This window comes from Apodemus sylvaticus, chromosome 5 (genome assembly GCF_947179515.1).
Source record: "Apodemus sylvaticus chromosome 5, mApoSyl1.1, whole genome shotgun sequence".
Taxonomy (NCBI): Eukaryota; Metazoa; Chordata; class Mammalia; order Rodentia; family Muridae; genus Apodemus; species Apodemus sylvaticus.
Window position 1 is genome coordinate 20,145,138 of NC_067476.1, and position 21,938 is coordinate 20,167,075.

The 21,938-nt window shown below is 34.2% G+C and overlaps 1 protein-coding gene across 1 annotated transcript in view; it reads right to left on the reverse strand.

Annotated features, from left to right (window-relative positions):
* Positions 1–10,176: 10,176 nt before the first annotated feature.
* Positions 10,177–21,938, reverse strand: part of Lrp1b (LDL receptor related protein 1B) — a 1,719,438-nt gene continuing 1,707,676 nt past the window's right edge. The window contains exons 88-91 of the mRNA XM_052181021.1: positions 14,841–14,931; positions 13,777–13,921; positions 11,668–11,766; positions 10,177–10,317 (exon numbers count right to left, since the gene is read on the reverse strand). Of these exons, the coding sequence (XP_052036981.1) occupies positions 10,177–10,317; positions 11,668–11,766; positions 13,777–13,921; positions 14,841–14,931 (476 nt within the window). The remainder of the gene's footprint in view (positions 10,318–11,667; positions 11,767–13,776; positions 13,922–14,840; positions 14,932–21,938) is intronic.

A 21,938-nucleotide genomic window follows, 5' to 3' on the forward strand; every position in this document is an offset into this window, starting at 1 on the left:
GCCTCTCAGATGGCAGCCATGCTAGGTTTCTGTCTTTAAGCCCACCATAGTACCAGTAATGGTGCCAGGCCTTTGAGCCTCCTCAAGAGATGGATAGTGGACTAGACTATCTTTCTCTCAATCTCTTCTCCATTTTGTCCCTGCTGTTCTTTTGGACAGGAACAATTGTGGGTCATAGTTTTTGACTGTGGGATGGCAACCTCATCCCTCCACTAGATACCCTGTACTTGCTACTGTAGGCAGACTCTCCCCACTGTAAGGCATTTCATTTAAGGTCTGTCCAAATGAATTCTGAGTGTGTCTCACCTCCCAGATCTCTGGTATATCCTAGGGGTCTCTCTACCTCTTACCTCCTGAAGGAGGAATAGGAATGCCTATTTCCATCCTTTTTTTGCCAGCCCTCAGGGCTTCACTCCTGTTCTCCCCAATGCCTGATCATGTTCCCCTTTCCTCATCACCCTCTCCCACCCAGCTCCCTCCCACACTCTGTCCCTTTTGATTACTTTCTTTTCCCTCTCAAGTGGGATTGAGACATCCTCACTTAGGCCCTATGGTTTGCAAATCTTCTTGCGTTCTATGGATGTATTCTGGACATTCTATACTTTTAAGCTAATATCCACTTATTAGTGAATACATACCATGCATGTCCTTTTGGGTCTGAGTTACCTCAATCAGCATGATATTTTCTATTTCCATCCAGATGCCTGCAAAACTCAGATGTCCTCATTCTTAATAGTATTCCATTGTGTAAAAGAATTACATTTCTGTATCCATTCTTCTGTTTTAGGGACATCTGGGTTGTTTCCAACTTCTGGCTATCACAAACAAGGCTGACATAAATATAGTGGAACACATGCTCCTGTGGTATGGTGAGACATCTATTGGGTATATCCCATGAGCGATATTGCTAGATCTTCAGGTATATCTCTTTGCAATTTTCTAAGGATCCTGCAGATTGATTTCCAGAGTTGTTGTTCCAGGTTGTGATCCCTCCAACAATGGAAGAGTGTTCCTCTTTTTCCACATCCTTGCCAACAGATGTTGTCCCCTGAGTTTTTGATCTGAGCCATTCTGATAGGTGTAAGGTGGAATCTCAGGGTCCTTTTTATTTGCTTGTCCATGATCACTAAGGACTTTGAACATTTCTTTAAGTCCTTCTCCACCTTTCAAATTTCTTCTATTGTGAATTCACTGTTTAGTTCTATGCCCCATTCTTAGATTGGGTTTGGTTTTGGAGGTTATCTTCTTGAGTCCTTTATATATTTTGGATATTAGCCACCTACAATATATGGAGTTAGTTAAGATTTTTGCCCAATCTGTAGATTGCTGATTTGTGCTATTGACTATATCCTTTGCTGTACAGAAGCCTTTCAGTTTCATGAGGTCCCCTTTATCAATTATTGATTTTAGAGAGTAATCCATTGGCATTCTGTTTAGGAAATTTCTCCCTGTGCCAATGATTTTAAGGCTCTTTCCTACTTTGTCTTCTATTAGATTGAGTGCATCTGGCTTTATATTCAAGTCCTTGATCCACTTGGACTTGAGCTTTGTGCAAGATGACAAATATGGATCTATTTTCATTTTTCTATATACATACTGCCAGTAAGAGCAGGACCATTTGTTGAAGATGCGTTCTTTTTTCATCATCATGTTTTTCAAACATCAAGTGACTGTAACTGTGTGGTTTTATTTTGGGGTCTATAATTTTTTTCATTGTTCAGCCTGTCTGTCTCTGTATCAATAACATGCAGTTTTTATCACTATTGTGCTATAATATAGCTTGAGGTCAAAGATGGTGACTCTCCCAGAATTTCTTTTTTTTTTTCTTTTTTTCTTTTGATTTTGCATATCTGTACTGAATTAAAGATAGTTTCTTAGTGGGAAATGGAGTAATATCTAGCCACATATGAAATTCTCCACATTTTACCTAATTAAAACAATGAGGTGAAAACTGGAGCTTGTGTAACACATTGTGAGTAAAGGTAAGTTAACTTCTTCAATCCTGTTGTCTACAAGATTTAATTTTAACATAACTCATAAAATAATTTGAAATTTCAAACTCTCAAAAATCATGGAGATCATATGGATTATATTTTTCTGGATTTCACTTTTTTATATATTCATCCTTTTTATTTAATCTTTTCTTTTTTGTCACTTGAGATTTTTATTTTTTTTATTCGATACATTTTTTATTTACATTTCAAATGATTTCCCCTTTTCTGGTTCCCCACTCCCTGAAAGTCACATAAGCCCCCTTCCCTCCCTCTGTTCTCCCACCCATCCCTTCCCACTTCCCTGTTCTGGTTTTGTCTTATACTGCTACACTGTGTATTTCCAGCACTAGGGGCCACTCCTCTGTTCTTCTTGTACCTCATTTGAAGTGTGGATTATGTTTTGCATATTCCACTTTTCCAAGCTAATATCCACTTACTAGTCTACATCCCATACCTCCTCCCCCACCTCCCTATCTCCACAAGAATGTTCCCAAACCCTACATCCCACCCCATCAGACCTCTAAACTCCCTGGAGCCTCCAGTCTCTTGAAGGTCATGTGCATCTTCTCTGACTAAACCAAGACCCGACAGTCCTCTGCTGTATATGTGTTGGGAGTCTCACATCAGCTGGTGTATGCTGCCTGTTTGGTGTTCCAGTGTTTGAGAGATCTCAGGGGTCCAGGTTAATTGAGATTGCTGGTCAACCTACAGGGCTGCCCTCCTTCTCAACTTTGTCCAGCTTTTCCCTAATTCAACTACAGAAGTCATCAGCTCTGTCCTTTATATATCTTGGATATTAGCTGTCTATAGGATATGGAATTAGTGAAGTTTTTTTTTTTCTAATCTGTAGGTTGCCAATTTGTCTTACTGACTATGTCCTTTGCTTTATAGAAGCTTGCAAGTTTCATGAAGCCTCATTTTTCAATTCTTGGTCTTAGAGCATGAGCCATTGGGGTTCTGTTTAGGAAATATATCCCCCCCCCCCATGCCAATGAGTTGAAGGCTCTTTCCCACTTTCTTTTCTATTAGATTTTATTGTTAATAATTGTTTTCTTCTATCCTGGGTTTTTTTGTTTTTCCAAATAAATGTGAGAATTGCTCTTTCCATATCTTGAAGAATTGTGTTGGAATTTTGATGGGATTGTGTTGAATCTTTAGATTGCCTTTGGTAGGATGGCCATTTTTAATATGTTAATTCTACAAATAAATGAGCATGGGAGATCTCTCCATTTTTTTTCCTGAGGTCTTCTTTGACTTCTTTCTTGAGAGACCTAACGTTCTTGTCAATTTGCTATTTGAGAGACTTGAAATTCTTGTCAGACCTTTCACTGGTTTAGATAGGATTACATCAAGATATTTTATATTATTTGTAACTATTGTGAAAGATATTGTTTCCCTAATTTCTTTCTCAGTCTGCTTATCATGTGTATAAAGTAAGGCTATTGATTTGTTTGAATTAATGTTGTATCTGGACACTTTACTTAAGTCATTTATCAGCTGTAGAAATTCTCTTGTAGAATTTTTCGTGTTGTTTATGCATGTTATTATATCATCTGCATGCATGATACCTTGTCTTCTTCTTTGCCAATTTGTATCCCCTTGATTTCCTTTTGCTGTGTTATTGCTCCTGCTAGAATGTCAAGTACTATATTGAATAGATATGGGGAAAGTGGGCATCCTTGTATTGTCCCTGGTTTGAGTGGGATTGCTTTACGTATATCTCTATTTAATTTGATATTGGCTGTTGGTTTGCTCTAAATTGATTTTATTATATTTAGGTATGGTCCTTGAATTCCTAATCTCTCCAATACTTTAACATGAAGAAGTGCTGTATTTTGTCAAATGATTTTTTCAGCATCTAATGAGATGATCAGTTTTTTTTTCATTGAGTTTGTTTATGTAGTGGACTGTATTAATAGATTTTCATATATTGAACCAACCTTGCATCCTTGGGCTGAAGTGTACTTAATCATGATGAATGATTATTTTGATATGTCCTTAGATTTGATTTGCAAGAATTTTGTTGAATAATTTTACATCAATATTCATAAGCGAAATTGGTCTGAATATCTCTTTTTGTTGGGTTCTTATGTGCTTTAGGTATCAGAGTAATTGTGGCTTCAAAGAATGAATTAGGTAATGCTCCTCCTGTTTCTCTTTTATGGAATAGTTTGAGGAGTGTTGGTATTAGCTCTTCTTTTAATATCTGGTAGAATTCTGCTCTAAAGACAATACTCAATAATTCCTATTATTTCCAAGTACATTATTAAGGATTCTTCCCCAAAGACTCAAGTTTAGAAATTCCAGTGTCTAATTTTTAAAATAAAGAGTGCTGTTTTGTTTTACATTGATTTTTATAGAACTGCAACCTCTGCCAATAATACAAAATAAAGAGCTACAAATATACTGAGCATGCCTTTAAACTAAAGTTTCCTCTGGTAGCCTTCCTTCCATATGGCTAATATCTTCATGATCTCCTCTGAATATGTTCATAGTTATATTAACTATCCCTTCATATTCTTCCTTCAGTAGAAACCATATTCCCTTTATCTTCTGGTTTCTTAGTCAGTCTGGTTATGGTGAAAACATACTCTAGAAATAACAAGGCTTTACCATATAAAATATAAAATTTAGGTTATTATCATCTACTAGAATGTGAGATTAAAGTAGCTTTCTGTGTAAGGGAAAAGGTGCTTCCTCTGTCAGTATAGAAGATGGATGAAATCTTAATGTCAGTGAAGCATTTATACTTGTATACCAAGCATCTTTTCAAAATTATCTGTCTTAAAGACACTTGAAGTATAAGCTAAGATACCAAGGCTCTGTCTGCATCTCACCTTTATAATTCTATTTTACCCCATCAACCATGAAATCTGCAGATTCCTTGGCTCTTTAACATATACCTATCATGAGGTTTACTTGTTTAACTGAAATTTATTATTTTTTTTCAGATTTTGATAGATCATCTATAATTGTTTTCCCTATTTTTACTTCAACATGCATACTTTCTAGGAGTAACAAATATAATTTCAATCCAAGCCTCTTCCTCATTTTAATCTTACCACCTGCATGCCTTCTAAGTTTTTGTGATGGAACAACATTGTTTCTCTTAATGTCTATAGGAAGTTTATTATAATAACTACGTTACATTTTTTCCCAAGTCCTATCCTTTGAAAGAGAACTTGTTACAATTCAAAACAAGCCAGAAACAAAAACTGGCAAGCAAATTGTTGATATTGTTAATGATCTAGGCTTATGGGTCAAACGTGAAATATTTCTGTAGGTTCATAGATTTGAAAACTTGTTGTATACTTATCAACCTCCAGCAGAGCCTCTCAGGAGACAGCTATCTCAGGCTCCTGTAAGCAAGCACTTCTTGGTATCCACAACAGTGTATGAGTTTGTTTACTGTATAGGGGCAGGACAGTCCCTGGATGGCCTTTCCTTCAATCTCTACTCCACACTTTGTCTCTGTATTTCCTCCCATGAAAATTTCATTCCTCCTTTTAGGAAGGACTGAAATATCCATACTTGGGTCTGCCTTCTTCAGCATCATGTGGTCTGTGAATTGTATTTTGGGTATTCTGAGCGTTCAGACTAATGTACACTTATCAGTGAGTGCATACCATGTGTGTTCTTTAGTGACTGGGTTACCTCACTCAGGATAATATTTTCTAGTTCCATACATTTGCCTAAGAATTTCATGAATTCATTGTTTTTATTATCTGAGTAGTACTCTGTTGTGTAACTGTGCCAGATTTTCTGAATCCAATCCTCTGTTGAAGGACATCTGGGTCCTTTCCAGCTTCTGGCTATTATACATAAGGCATGTGCCCTTGCCATATGTTTTGGCATCTTTTGGGTATATGCCCAGGAGTTGTATAGCTGAGTCTTCAGGTAACACAAAGTCCAATTAGCTGAGAAACCTCCATACTGAATTCCAGAGTGGTTTTACCACCTTGCAGTCCCACTAACAATGAAAAGAGTGTTCCTCTTTTTCCACATCTTTGCCAAGATCTGCTGCTACTCAAGTTTTTGATCTTAGCCATTCTGACTGGTGTGAGGTGGATTCTAAGTGTCATTTTGAATTGCATTTCCCCAATGACTAAGGATGTTGAACACTCCTTCAGGTGCTCCTTGGCCATTCTACATTCAGTATTTTCATGAATAGACAGATTTCTTGGAGGTTTTGAGTCCCAAACTTTCAGATTTAACATTTTCTTCAACCAAGGTATTCATTTATTCTCTTGTGTCTTCAATGCATAAGATCTGTTGTATTTTGCTGGACAATAGTCACTCTTGTTCACCTGGCATAAGTCTAAATGACTCTTAGTAAATATTAAGCTAACTCAGATTATGTAATGTTGAGGAATCAGATGTCTTGTTAAATAAACTTATCCTAGTGTATTTTTGGAGAAGATAAAGTCTAATATACTTTCAAAAATTTAATCATTTAAGTAAACCTGCTTGGAGAAGTAAGCCAAAGTAGTTGTAATTTTTCTAAGAAGTAATAATATTTTTCATTCAGGGCTTGTATTTAAAAATAGAAAGATATGGCAGGGAAATAAGTCCTAGACTGGAGCAGCAGTATCTTCTAAAATCTAGCATGGTGATACATAGATATAATGATAGCATTTGAGAGGCAGAGTTAGGAGTTCCTGGTCTGAGGTATAGATTTTTCTAATTCAAACAGTTATTGTCAAAAAACAAATAATTTTTTGGCTGGAGAGATGGATTATTAATTGAGGGGGCTTGGCTATAAACCTGATTACCTGAGTGTGATATCAAGCATAAGCACAGTAGAATGAAAGTATATGCTCCTGTATGCTGCCCCCGGGCTTCCTCATGTGTGCTACATGCTCCTGTATGCTGCCCTTGGGCTTCCCCATGTGTACTACATCGCTTCCACCAAATAAATAATACATATTTTTAAGTGGCACAAAGGAAGGACAAATGAAAATGATCAACTGTCTTCTACAAATTTAGGAATTATTTTCTTACTAGGTATTTGGATACTGCAGCAGTTTCCCCATTGCAGATAATTATAGCTACCCATACTCTTCTCTTCTTACTTATGGTCTTCATATTTAAATTCTCATTAAGACAAAATAGAATGCTGTTTCAGCAAAAGCAAAAGATTAAGTCTCAGCCTTCAGAGTCATCAAAACAAGTGTTGCTCATCCCATAGCAGGTGTAAAGATCAAAAAACAACTTGCGGAAGTTGGTACTCTTTTTTATCCTGTGGGTCAGTGGGTTTGAATGCAAGTTTACAGGATGTGTGACATGCAGCTTTTCCTACTGAGTCATTTTTCTTGGCCAATCATCAGTATTAAATTTGGTGATACCATTATTTTGTTGAGGAATTGTTTTGTTTTATGATGCCTCTTGGCATTATTTAATGCCAGCTTCCTGTAATATGGGTAATTGTGTTTTTCCCCAAAATAGCTGACAGTATCTCTAGACTGTTTATAGTCTATAGAATAGTATATCTATTCATTGTTGCAGCATTGTGGGTATGCTGTTGTCATCTCCTTAATGGGTAGAGACCAAGAATCCAGATTAATACTCTACGCTCTAAAGGACAATATGAGAACTACCGCCCTCAGATTTTGTGAGGTTAAAACTCCTTGTTCTATGGTAAGAAATTAATAGACAGGTCAGGTTTGTTAAGAACCATTAATTAAAAAAAAAATCTCACAACAAAGCGGAAAGAAATTACCCAGAAAACCTAATTTTAGTGTGACTGAAAAAGAGCTGTCAATATGAATATATACATATGTCAATATGTATATATATGTATATATATACATATTCATACATATATATATGAATTTTAAAGCATTTACTTAGCTTTATGTAATAAAAATTACAAAATATAATTATATAGAACTTATGTGATAGGAATAGAGATTTACTAAAAGAAATATTAGAGATTAAGTTTCAGTAAATTGTTCAGTTGATTAAATTTAAATTTTCAGAAAATAAAAATATTGACTTTGTTAAAAATGTCATGGTAGAGTGAAACATTAGTGAGCAGACGTATGGGCAATGATCAACTTTTGCTCTCTTTATCAAAAACCTCACTTGACTGCGTTTTTCACATGTTCTTAATTGGAAAAAGATCATTAATGGTAGGTTTTGTTTGCAGAATAATACTAATAAAAATACCACTTAAATTGAGCATTGCACAGTTTATCAGTTTTCCATGAAGTATATTGTATTCTAAAGAAATGAAGAGGGATAATGGCTTATTACAGTTACATGATTGTATGTGTAATATATTTCTTTCTGATGTAATTTGGAGTTTATGATAAGAACAAGAAGTCTGTGAAAGGTAAATGCAAGGAAACCTTTCCACTTCAAGAGAGAAAACTCTTCTTCAGGTACACTTTGGAAAATTATTCAGTGACACCTCTCATACCATGGAAAATGTTTTATAAGATTATCTTAGGATTTTTAAACCATATAATGAAAGGACTTTTGTCAGTTTAAAAACTACCAAACACAAGCAATTAAATATGTAGAATTTCATTTAAATAAGTCAGTCAACAATTTTTTATAAAGTATTTAACACTTCATTGTAGAAACATAGGCAAAATGACTATTATAACCAAAATGAAAAATACTGTTCAATTTAAAAAATGTACTTAAACAAGAACCTGAAAAAGTTTATGGTATGCATAACATTGTTCAAGCAAATCACACAAGTATTACATAAACCAATATTCTATAAAGGCCTCAGTATGGCAAAGTTTAGAAATAGGTAGTATGCATGCACATAGTAGAACAAAAAGTTTCCTTATAAAACAGCAATTTTTAATGCTTGTACAAAGGGATAAAGAGCAACCACAAACATATTTCATCTGTTAGATTAATACATTATGACAGCTAAAAGTCAGTCATGTCTATCAGAGGGACAAAAACCCCCCACAGCTTATGAATAAAACTTTTGTGCCTTTAAAGATATTTGTATAAAAATGTTATCTTTTTATACAACTTAAATAAACCATATTTGTTACAATCAAAATTTGAAAACAAATGAACAAAGTGAATGGGTCTGTGTATTTTGTATAAGCAAAGAGAAACCAAATTACCAATGCTAATGGCACAGATAGACTCCACCAGGCATCATGGTGAGTAATTGTTATAGCTTGAACGATTTTTTGAATCATAGTTGAATTGAGAGGACAAATGATTTGTCATATGGCATGTCAAAAGTCCTTTCCAATTACTTTATACAAATAAAATCCTCTTTGACCTGACAAAGAGGGTGTATTCAGAAAACTGAACTTTTGGTATCATTTTGTGTGGTTGCATGTGGTTTTCTAGTACTCAGCATGATTAAGAGGTAATTATAATCCACAACATGAACATACTTGGAAATAAATACATAAGACATGAGGTCTCATATCCTGCTGTGCTCTTGGCTGGCTGTGTGCCTTAGGATTCAGAAGAAGCAAAAGGTCCTATCACACAGGAGGTTCTATTAGTCCTGTTCTAGTTATATTCTTGCTATGTTCTATCAGCGTAAATGCCACTATTATTATACGGTCATGTATTTTGAATATCAAAGAGTCTATTAAATTTTTGGAAAAAGTCATTTTAATTCATGCAAATTATGTTCTTTTAAAAGACTTTCCTCCAAAATTCCAGTTACTATCAACACAGACTAATTGCAAAGCAGGAGATGCTGAACTCGTATGAGCTATGTATTCTCAGCCAAGTATGAATTCATGTTTATGGGCATGAAGAAGAGAGTTTGTCCTTTCAATTCCACAGAAACTACAATGGCACTGTATTAAAAATTTCATACAATAGAATGCTATCGTGTAGAGTACTTTGCTGATTATGGAGAACCAAAAATTCTTATAAAATAGATTGCTCATATTAACTCTAAAAAGGAATACGTTTTCTTTTTAGGTTTTAACAAATTTAAAGGTGTGTCATATCAGCAGCATCATTGTAAGTTTTAGTGTAGTGCAGTTATTTTCATAAAAATACCTTAAAAATGGTGAATCAATATTCATTAGCAAAAAATAAAACCCCCAAAACTGAGAAAACAATTAACCAGGAAAAAGATAAAGAGATAATGCTGATGCTAAAATAAGTATAATACTGTTGGAACATATAAAAGTAATCCTTATATTTTATACATTTATACAGCATAGAAAAGTGTCCATCATTATGCTACTGTCTCTCTGATGCCAATTTCAATTTTCTTTGGAAGCAGTTCTTTCCGCTCATCCACACTTGCTAAGGAGTTTCGACAATTTGGTCCATCCATATACAATTTTGCATATACTGGGTTGGAGTAATTTGTTGGCTGAAGGAGAAAGAGAATAAATCAAATTTTACTGTCACCTTGACCAAGTTAATTGTAGAATCTTTGTTCTTAATGATAACATGTAATTTAAATTCTATGTTCATAGATTTTAGTCCACTTTAACACAGAAAGTAACTACATTTTAAGTTAGCTTGGAGACCAAATAGGAGCTTTGAAACAAAAGCAAAAGCTGGTATAACTGTGAAACTTATACCTACCATAACTTTAATATAAAAGGGTAAACTTAATTGTTTCAAGGATGTTTGGCCTTTCACGCATTGTACCCACCTCTGACTGCTGGTGGGAGTCCACAGACAGAGGCAACAATTATCTAACTATTTTGTTCTTCTAATTTTTCAATGTGAATTAAACATAGGTAAATGAAGAGAAGTCAAAGCAACAAAATACATCAGATTTATACCTTTAAAGTAAAGAAAGTAATTTTGCTTCAAACAACCTACATGCACTTGCTTTGGAAATACCTCTGGATTCTTTCCAATAATCTTGAATTCAGAGAGACAAGAAGTTTTACAGCCATGGTTGATTTTGAAGCATAATGGAGGATAACAAGCAAGCTCTTTCAGTTGGAAATGATATGCAACCTTCATTATTAAAGAAACTGAAACTTAACACAGGAAAGCCCCATCTAATTTATATTATTTTGAGTTTCAGTTTCGTTTGTGTTTTGCTTTTTCATGCAGTATCGTAACCTTTGTTACAGCAAGGGGACATGTAGTTTTTATATCATGCACAGGAAACATTCTAGGACAAACAATGAGAATGAAAATGACTTGATGGTCAGGAGCAAGAGGTATGAGGAACCTGTACATTCAAGATCTTTTGCTCGCCCTAAAATGAGACTTGTGACTCTGGACAGAATACTTGTCTTCTAAACCCAGCAACTAAATCTTAAGAATAACTAAGATTTCATTAGACCATCTCTAATTGGTCTAAAATATGGTGACATATTTTATGTGTATTTTCATTTAGCTTCACACAATATATGTGAATAATCTAACCATACCTTTCTATTATTAAAAGAAATAAATTTGAATTCACTCACTTTACATTTATTTTTATAAATCTAGTTGGCTGTATATTTAAAATTCTTCCCAATTCTGTAGAGGGAGTACAATCAAATTAATAACTGATCTAAACTACTAATATGTTCTAGAAACATTCTTGAATGTAAAGAACACACTGCAAAAGTCTGAGATTTTAATGCTGTTTTGCAAACTCTTGTTAATTTAAACCATGATAAGGGCAAGTTCTGTCCAAGTCAAGAGTGGCTCTGTGAGTGGTGAGGGTTTGAAATGGGATGGGAAGGAAAAGATAGACTGTTTCTCTCACCCCAGAAGTTAGTGGTCCTTTCAAATCAGAGTTTAGGTAGATGGGCGGTGCTGTATGTGGGAGCTTGAAAGCACTGGGCCCTCCCCCTATGTACCTGGACTGTACACACAAACAGAAAATTTTATCTCATCTAATGACATGGAGACATTTTTAGTGATACAAAATATAATTAAATGATACAATTAATATAAAATAGCCTTTAATTCTAGGCCAAATCAGGAGGCACATGTCAACTTACAGAACTTGAGATCATTATGTCAGAGGTGAGAACCTTAGGTCCTGGTTCCTAACATATACTCTGCATGAAGAACATCGACTTCTATGTAACCCTGGAAATTTCTCCACTGAAGATTTTGCCATTAAAATTTCAGATTTCAGACAGGACTCTATCTTGAAGACTCAGCTATTCTCTTTTAACAACTGATCATTACTTTATAATTTTAGGATAAAAATATCTTTCTTAGAACATCTGGAAGGATGCCAGAAGTCTATTTTTTAAGATGGCTTTCTTTTTCATAGATAAATTTCCAAGTGTGCCACGCACATATAATCCATCTTCCACTGTAACTGAATGGAGGTAAATGTAGGTACCTTCATGTAGTAATTCAGAGTTACACTGCAATTTTACAAACCATCTAGGGATATCTTAATTATATCTTAAGCAATGTTACCAGTTCAGTCAGCTAATTGGTAAATATAAATATATATTATTTATTGAGTGCTAAGTGAAATTATGTATGAGTACACTGAAATCATATATGAAAGACCAGAAGCATGGTTTAATTTTCATAGAGTAAATGTGTAAATATTTCAATAAGTTCTATTCCTTTTAAGTCTAAGTAATTGTATTTAGTCAATTTCTAGGACCTAAAATAACAAAGGGATTTTAGAACTTTTCATGAAAAGCCGGGGGTATTCATTCCATCAATTCATGTTATGTGATGGACACTGCTTTTCCTTAGAACAACATTCTGGAAGGATGCTAGAAGTACAATTTTTAATATGACTTTCTTTTGCACAGATATATTCCTTAGTGTACCAAGTACATGCGCTCTTTTAATGTCAAGAATACTATATTATAGTAATATTAGAATTACTTGCTTTATGTAAAGTTCTAATGTAAGAATTTACTATTTAATAAGTAAAATTAGTCCAAATGAAATTGGACTAATGAGTTACTAATGGAATTGATTATAATATGTGTATACTTCATATAGTAATTGGTGATTTACCTAATAGTGACTATGATTCCAAATTTCAGGCTTAGGAAATTCAATACTAGTTTCTAAAGTAGATCCCCTGTAGGGAGAAAGTACATAAACTGGAGAAAACCATTAAGTATATTATTGATCATTGTAATAATACTGTAAGTTACAGTTTGCACAAGTGTCATTAATAACTCTGTAGCTGGATAATAAATTTTATATTTATTTTATAAATATAAATAATAAATTTAATAAATGTGCTTAATAAATAAGGGCTCAGATAATTAAGACAAATTAATCTTTACACACTTAATTTATGTGAATATTTGCTTCATTTGAGCAGAATGCTATGATACATCACAGAATCCTTTAAAGATTATGTTTAAAAATTTTAAAAAGCTATATATGACTGTTGAATATTTCAAATAAATAAATTTATTATATTACATATAAGATTTTTTTCTCAAAATGGATTTAATTAAAAAGAAACTTCAGGATGCAGCTTTGTTAACTATTCAAAAAGACACTACTGTGATCAAACTAATTATTTTGAAGTTGAACCAATAAACTCTTTTCATAATGAAAAATGAAGTATCCATTGTTTCAACATTATGCTGACCATTAGGGACGCTAGCACATTATATATTTTAAGCTATTTTACTAAATAAAATTCCATCTTTGTAAACTAGGTGAATACATATTTTTTAATATAATGTAGTATTTATTAATATTTCCCCAAATATTTCCCATGTATTTTCCTTTGTATTTCCAGATAACTCAATATATGTTAAAGTCTTTTATTATAAGAATAAATATTACAAATGCATAATTAAATTCAGAAATCTGTAGTGGTTTTGACTCAGAAACATTAGTCTTCTCTGTTCATGATTTCAAGAAATATTACCTTGACTGGATCTATCATGAAACTCGGTTCTAAAAGACCTCCATCACTGTGGTCGTGGTCCACTTCATACATATTGTATGATGGATTGCCGATTTCTACATTTATTCCTCCATTGATGATAGGTTGCCTTCTAATTGTCTTTGTTCTACAATATGTGGAGATAAAGTTAAGTATCCATTGCAAAGACATCACAATTTAAATTCTATACAATTAAAATATTTATTGAAATGCTGGCATGGTACAACTGATAAATTCTGAATGAAATAAATAATAAATTCTGAATTTTTGCATATGAATGCAAGAAATTTAATAACAGATTTTTAAATCACAAAGGAAAAGAAAACTAACAATTTAACCATTTATTTTAAATTAATGTGATTTAACAATGCACAAAAATACATTAAAAGAAAACTTTTACTGAACACAATGTCACATTAATGGAAAATTCACAATTCAATTATAAGTTAAATTTCTATTTTTTCTCTGGGTTGAAAATTAACTAACAAAAAATGTGATGAAGAAACTTTGAAATATCTTGTTTATAACCTCCAACTCAATGACTGTAATACTATTTTACAAACTCTCATGTTCTTGATTAATTCAAATTTATAGAGCTGTAGTTATATAAACTACAACACTTCTAGTTCTTGGAAGATAAAGTAAATTAATAGATCTTACCCATTAAAAGTGTATTTTATAACATAGTTGAATAGGAAATAATAGACTTATGCCAACAATTATGTACAGTAAAGTAATAAGACAATCTTCAGATTTTTTGCTTATTCAAGGAAAGATCACTAGAAAGGTAAAATTCTACAGAAATTGTCAATGATCTGCCAATGTTAAGTGTCATTAGACTATATACATGGATTCATCTGACAACATAAAATGAAGGAACACTTGTATAAAGTATAATAATTTTAATTAAAATCAGGGGTAAATCAATTGAAAATAATGTTTTGTAATTAGAATAATTAATCCCATTTTAAGGGAAAAATGAAAACAGGTTTTCCACTTTCATATGTCTCAGTTACTGCAGGTAAATCCAGAGCATGGCATCTTACCTTCTTTTTCTCTTACAAACCACTAAACCAATCACTAGAGTGGTTACCAAAGTCACCAAAAGGACAAGAGGCACGATGATAGCAATGCTCCCTGGAAAGAAATTGATCCATGGATGAACAAATAAACAAATGATATAAAGGATAGTTAAACTATCACACTCGATCCTTTCAGCACTAATGTGAACAAAAATAAAGCATGGAAAAAATGATTCTATTCTAAGGTCATAACTACCACATCGTCTTACCAAAGAGTCTGTTGGGATGGTTGGTTAGGTACCTTTTGTTTAAAGTTTAGACATTTAGAGATAACGTTTGTTTCTGTATTACTGATTACTACCACATTTATGAGCATGCAATTATGAAAGTATACATTGTAGGTTAATGATGTCTGAGTATATTTGCATTCAGTTTTACTGACCACAGTTCCACAAATAAAGTATTGTTCTGTAAGCTACAACTATAATTAGCCATTGTACCTATGGCAAGTCAAATGGCAGCATGGTCAAGCACCAACAGACACAATGGTTTTATTCTGATAGGCATATACAGAATCAACTGTTTCATGGATTTCTTTGGAGTGATATGCTCGCGCCATTAAATTAGTAATAAAAAGAATAATTAGTGGGATGATACTTCTGAACTCTACTTTCTGGCACACACAATGGTCCATATCCATATATATGTGAAGCCAAACAGTTATACAAATAACATAAAATGAATACATTCTACATTTTTAATGAATGGGAGAGTTGTTTCTTTATAAATAAATAAATAAATAAATAAATAAATAAATAAATAAGCAATTGATGCTGTCTCTAAACCCCAACTCTAGAATAGTTTCAAAAAAATATTTATGGAGCTTTTACTTATGCTGAAAATATCTATAGAAATAATGTTAGTATCTGTAATCTTAGTATTTGTCTTAAATGCTGTTTTTAACTTTTCTCTATCTAATCATAAGAAAAATTAGAGAAATACTACTTTTCATTCATAGGTAGAAAGTGTGGTGGGGTAGTGGTTTCATTAGACAGTGATTCTTCTGAATCAAATCATTTACCCTCTTTTGGTAATATAAATGCATGGGGGTATCCTAGCACTGAATGTCAATAATAGTAGAAAGAAGCTGACTGCAAGGGCCACCTCATGGCAGAAACATTAAATAGAACTTTTGATCTGACCATGTTAACGTTTTGCTAGGCTAAAACTCAGTGCACATGAAACCAGGCTTTCTACAGTCATCCAACAATTCAGTCTAAATACCTTACCCAACAAGTAACCTAGAAACAATATTGTCTTACATTTAACCAAAGCATATATATTGAAAATATTTAGAAATAAAAACCAAGTTATTTTACTATTTGAAAATTTCTCTGCATTTCCATGTTTGTATAAAATACTAAAGAAGAGGTTAATTATTACACTATTCCCAATGTGCAGACACTTTATCAGAGTGACTGATATCCCAATAGTTACAAATAGAGGATACATAAGTGAGATCAACTACTGGAGATAAATTACCAAAGTATCTGCAAGGATTCATTACAAAAAATCATGTAGTATACACACACACACACATACACACACACACATACACATTTCAATATATATTTCAACTGATTAATCTCAATTTGACATTTATCTTCACATCATTGTATAGTCTTTTTTCATTAAATATTAGAATATCAGTAAATCTGTAAAGACAACCAATACTAGACTCAAAGTATACAGCATGCCTTCCTTCTCAGTGTAATTGCAAATCATTTATAAATTTATATAATTACCTTTTTCTCACTAGTTTCTGCCATTCCATACATTATAACTATTAATTATTCATGCAAGAAAACTAAGCATCTCTTTTTCTTTTAATTTTCCAGCACAGATGGTTGCTAAAATCCCTATACATTATAGAACTCTGTTTAAGAGTCCAAACATCTGGTATGTTTATGCAACCATTCAAGGTAACTGCAACAATATTTAGTGTTGATGATAAATAATACAGACAGAATTTTGTTTTCATTTTCATAAACATTAACAGAAATTACTGACATAAAATTCTAAAAAATATAATTAATTAAGAACCTTTTGCTTTTCTTTTCTTCAGCTTGTTTTGTCTGATTCTGGTTTGTTTGTTTTTATTTTACTTATGTTTATATTATTATTGTTTTTATATAATAATAATAATAATAATAATAATAATTTTAGATAATTTTATGTTTGGATCCTACTGAAAAAAAATGGTGTAGATTTGGGTGGGTATGAAATTGAGAAAGATCATGGAGGATTTAGAGAAGCAGAATTCATAATCAAAATATATTGTATTAAAAGATCTATTTACCATAAAAAACAAGGAAGATTCAATGTAATGTGCTAATCAGTAAATATATGTTTGACATATAAGAATTTAACCCATTATTTGTATGTGATAAGTGGGTTGTAAACTGATTGAAAGTGTAAGAGGGCAGGAGAAACTTACTCAACAGTGTCATAATGTCTTCTTTTGTAATGTGGTTCTGAAGATTAGTTTTTCTGTCCTAGAAGAGCAGGTCTACATCTCAGCTGAAGTCACAGACACTGAGTCAAGCTACTTCTTATCAAAACATATTGGCAATTCGACTCGGATAAATTGTCTCAGGTTATTGAGCTATAAAGTACAAGTTATCTTTGATCATCATCTTATATTGTTATAGCTATCACCATACTGATAATGTAGAAAGATTTATAGACACTCTATGTGCTCATATTTTATACATTTCACAAAATATTTGTGCAAATGAGTTTTCCCTCCATTGGGGGAAAACTTATACTTCCTTTCCTCTGCAAATAGTAAAGTCTATTGTTAAGATGACTCAGGGCTCATGTGTTCAGATCTCACTTAAGAAATATGTCTTAATGTGAACTTTATCTTTGCTCTATTGATGTGCACATCACTTGAGGATGAAACAAACAAGTTTATGCCATCTTGTGGTCACAGTGATGCATGCTTTTAATCCAAGCACAACATTTGGGACACAAAGGCAAGAAAAACACTATCATTTTAAGGCCAGCCTTGCTTACAGAGAGAGTTCCACAATATCCAAGGATACATAGAGCACTCAACAAAAACAACCACTCAACACTACCACTACAAAAAAAAAAATGCACAGTATCTTCAATACTACTTTGTAGAAGGTAGACAATGTCCTGGGATACAAATCAAGCTAGTCGGGGCAATGTTAGAACTAGCCATTGAGCACTGAAGGATGGTAGTTCTCAGCCCTCAAGAGGGTGTGGAAACTAAGTGAATTAAAATAAAGCAGTAACCAACCACCAGATTAGAGTGAAGATAGTATAGTTGGGTGGTCATGTCTCATACTGGAAAATAGAAGGATGTTAGGAAGGCATGTGTAAGTCATATAAATATGCTGGTAAGCTGTACTAATGAGGAAAAAGAGGTGATACTGATAAAATAAGGAGGAAATATATTATGAATCCTTTGTTTTGTTCAATTTAAAAAATAAAATAAAGGCCTCATAGTTAACTTGTGGTGTCTAGGTACTTAGGTTATTTCTTCAGCTATCTAAAATGTCAGTTGTTTGGATGGATGTCCCACCCCTCACCCCTACCACTACCATACCTCAAAACTCCCTGGGGCCTACAGTCTCTTGAGGGTTAGGAGTATCTTCTCTGACTGAACTCAGACCCAGCAGTCTTCTGTTATATATGTGTTAGGGGCTTCGTATCAGCTGGTGTATGCTGCCGGGTTGGTGGTTCAGTGTCTGAGAGAACCTGGGGGTCCATGTTAATTGAGACTGCTGTTCCTCTTACAAGGTCACTTTCCTAAATTTCTTCTAGCTTTTCCCTCTTTCAACCACAGGGGTCAGCAGCTACTGTCCATTGGTTAGGTACAAATATTCGCATCTGACTCTTTCAGCTATTTGTTGGGTCTTTTCAGAGGGCAGTCATGATAGGTCCCTTTTTGTGAGTGTTCTATTGCCTCAGTAATAATGTTGGCCTCAGGGCCTCCCCTTGATGGATCCCAATTTGAACCTGTCCCTGGACCTCTTTTTCCTCAAACCCTTCTCCATTTCAATCCCTGCAGTTCTTTGAGAAGAGAACAACTGTGGGTCACAGTTTTGACTGTGGGATGACAACCCCATCCCTCACTTGATGCCTGCCTTTTGCAGGAGGTGAACTCTACAAGTTCCCCCTCCCCACTGTAGGGCATTTCATCCAAGGTTCCCTCCCTTTGAGTCCTAAGAGTCACTCCTCTCCCAGGACTCAGGTGCATTCTGGAGGGCCTCCCTACCTCCTAGCCCCCAAGGTTGCCTGTTTCCATTCTTTGTGCTGGCCCTCAGGGCCTCAGTCATTTCCACCACCAAATAGCAGATCATGTTCCTTTCTTCCCTCTGAGGTCCCTCCCACCTTCCCCACTTGTGATTGCTTTCCTCTCCCTCCCAAGTGGGACTGAGGGGTACTCACTTGGGAACTTAGCTGGTTGACATTTTTTTTTTTGAGTTTTGTGAACTGTATTTTGGGTATTCTGTATATTTTTGAGCGGGGACAGCTAATATCCACTTATTAGTAAGTACATAGCATGCATGTCATTTTGGGTCAGTGTTACCTCACTCAGGATGATATTTTCTAATTCCACCCATTTGCCTGCAAAACTCAAGGTGTCCTCATTCTTAATCGATGAATAGTATTCCATTGTGTATATGGAATTTCTCTGGATTTCCAGAGAAACTGCACAATTTCTGTATCCATTTTTCTATCATGGGACATCTGGGTAGGTTCCAGCTTCTGGCTATCATAAACTAGGCTGTTCTGAACATAGTGGAGCATGTGTCCTTGTTATATGTTAGAGCATCTTTTGGGTATATGACCAGGAGTGGTATAGCTGCGTCCTCAGGTAATACTTTGTCCGATTTTTTGAGGAACAACCAGACTGATTTCCAGAGAAGTTGTACAAGTTTGCAATCCCACCAACAATGGAGGAGTATTTTTCTTTCTCCACACTCTCGCCAACATGTGCTGTGACCTGAGGTTTTTATCTTAGCCATTCTGATTGGTGTAAGATGAAATCTCAGGGTCATTTTTATTTGCATTTCTCTGATCACTAAGGACTTTGAACATTTCTTTAGGTGCTTCTCAACCTTTCAAGATACTTGTGTTGTGAATTCTCTGTTTAATTTAATATTCCATGTTCTGATTGGGTTGTTTGGTATTTTGGTGGTTAGTTTCTTGTGTTCTTTATATATTTTGGATATTAGCCATCTATTGGATGTGGGTTTAGTGAAGATTTTTTTCCCAATCTACAGGGTGCCAACCTGTCTTATTGACTATGTCCTTTGCCTTACAGAAGCTTTTCAGTTTCATGAGGTCCCATTTATCAATTCTTGATCTTAGAGCATGAGCCATTAGAGTTCTGTTTAGGAAATTTCCCCCTGGACCAATGAGTTCAAGGCTCTTGTCCACTTTCTCTGCTCTTAGATTGAGAGTATCTAGTTTTATGTTAATGTCTTTTATCCACTTGGACTTGAGCTTTATGCAAGGTGACAAATATGAGTCTATTTTCATGTTTCTAAACACAGATAGACCATCCATTTATTGAAGATGCTTTGTTTTTTTCTATTATATATTTTTGACTTCTTTGTCAAAGATCAAGTGTCCCTAAGTGTGTGGTTTTATTTCTGGGATTTCAATTCTATTCCATTGGTCATAGAATCTGTCTCTGTACCAATACCATAAAGGTTTTTCTTTTTCTTTTTTTTTTTTTTTATCACTATTGCTTTGTAGTATAGCTTGCGGTCAGGGATGGTGACTTCCCAGCAGTTCTTTCATAGTTAAAAATTGTTTTTGCTTCTGGACGGTGGTGTCACAACATGCCTTTAATCCCAGAACTTGAGAGGCACAGGCAGGAAGATTTCTGAGTTCGAGGCCAGCCTGGTCTACAGAGTGAGTTTGAAGACAGCCAAGGATACACAGAGAAACCCTGTCTTGAAAAACCAAAAAAAAAAAAAAAAAAAAAAAAAGTTTTTGCTATTCTGGAGGCTTTTGCATTTTCAGGTGAATTTGAGATTTGCTTTTTTCATATCTTTGAGAATAGTGTTGGGATTTTGATTTACTATGTTAATTTGGCCAATCCATGATCATGGAAGATCTCTCCATTTTCTGAGATCTTTCTCGATTTTTTTCTTGAGAGACTTATGTTATTGTTATATAGAAGTTTCACTTGTTTGGTTAGAGTTACTCCAAGATATTTTATCTTATTTTTGACTATTGTGAAGGGAGTTGTTTCCCTAATTTCTTTCCCAGCCTCTTTATCATTTATATAAAGGAAAGCTACTGGTATATTTGCATTAATTTTATATCTGGTCACTTTTATGAAGTTGTTTTTCAGCTAGAAAAGTCCTCTGGAAGAATTTTATGGGTCGCCCATATTTACTATCATATTATCTGCACGTTGTGATAACTTGTATTCTTCCTTTACAATTTGTATTCTACTTTTCTTTGTGGACAAATGTCCTCTGATTATGTTTGAGGAATCTTCAACAAAATATTGGATTTTCCTTGAGAGTTTAAGAACACCCTTGTTTCAGCTAGCTATTCAGAACAGGCATAAGCTTTTGACATTTTTGCTTTAATTATTATTATGATTTTTTCTTTAGTTTCTTGTTTACTTTTTTATTTTCTATATTCTTTGTTTACATTCCAAATGATTTTCCTTTTCCCAGTTCCCGCATCCCCATAAGTCCCATAAGCCATCTTCTCTCTGCCCATTCCCCAAGCACCCCCTCCCACTTCTCTGTCCTGGTACTCCCCTACAATGTTGCATCAAGCCTTTCCAGGACCAGGGCCTTCTCCTTCCTTCTTCTTGGGAATGATTTGATATGTGAGTTGTGTCTTCGGTATTCAGAGAAAAGATCTTCACCAACCCTACATCCAACAGAGGGCCAATATCCAACATATACAAAGAACTCAAGAAGTTAGACCCCAGAGAAGCAAATAACCCTATTAAAAATGGGGTACAGAGCTAAACAAAGAATTTTCACCTGAAGAACTTCGAATGGCTGAGAAGCACCTTAAGAAATGTTCAACATCATTAGTCATTAGGGAAAT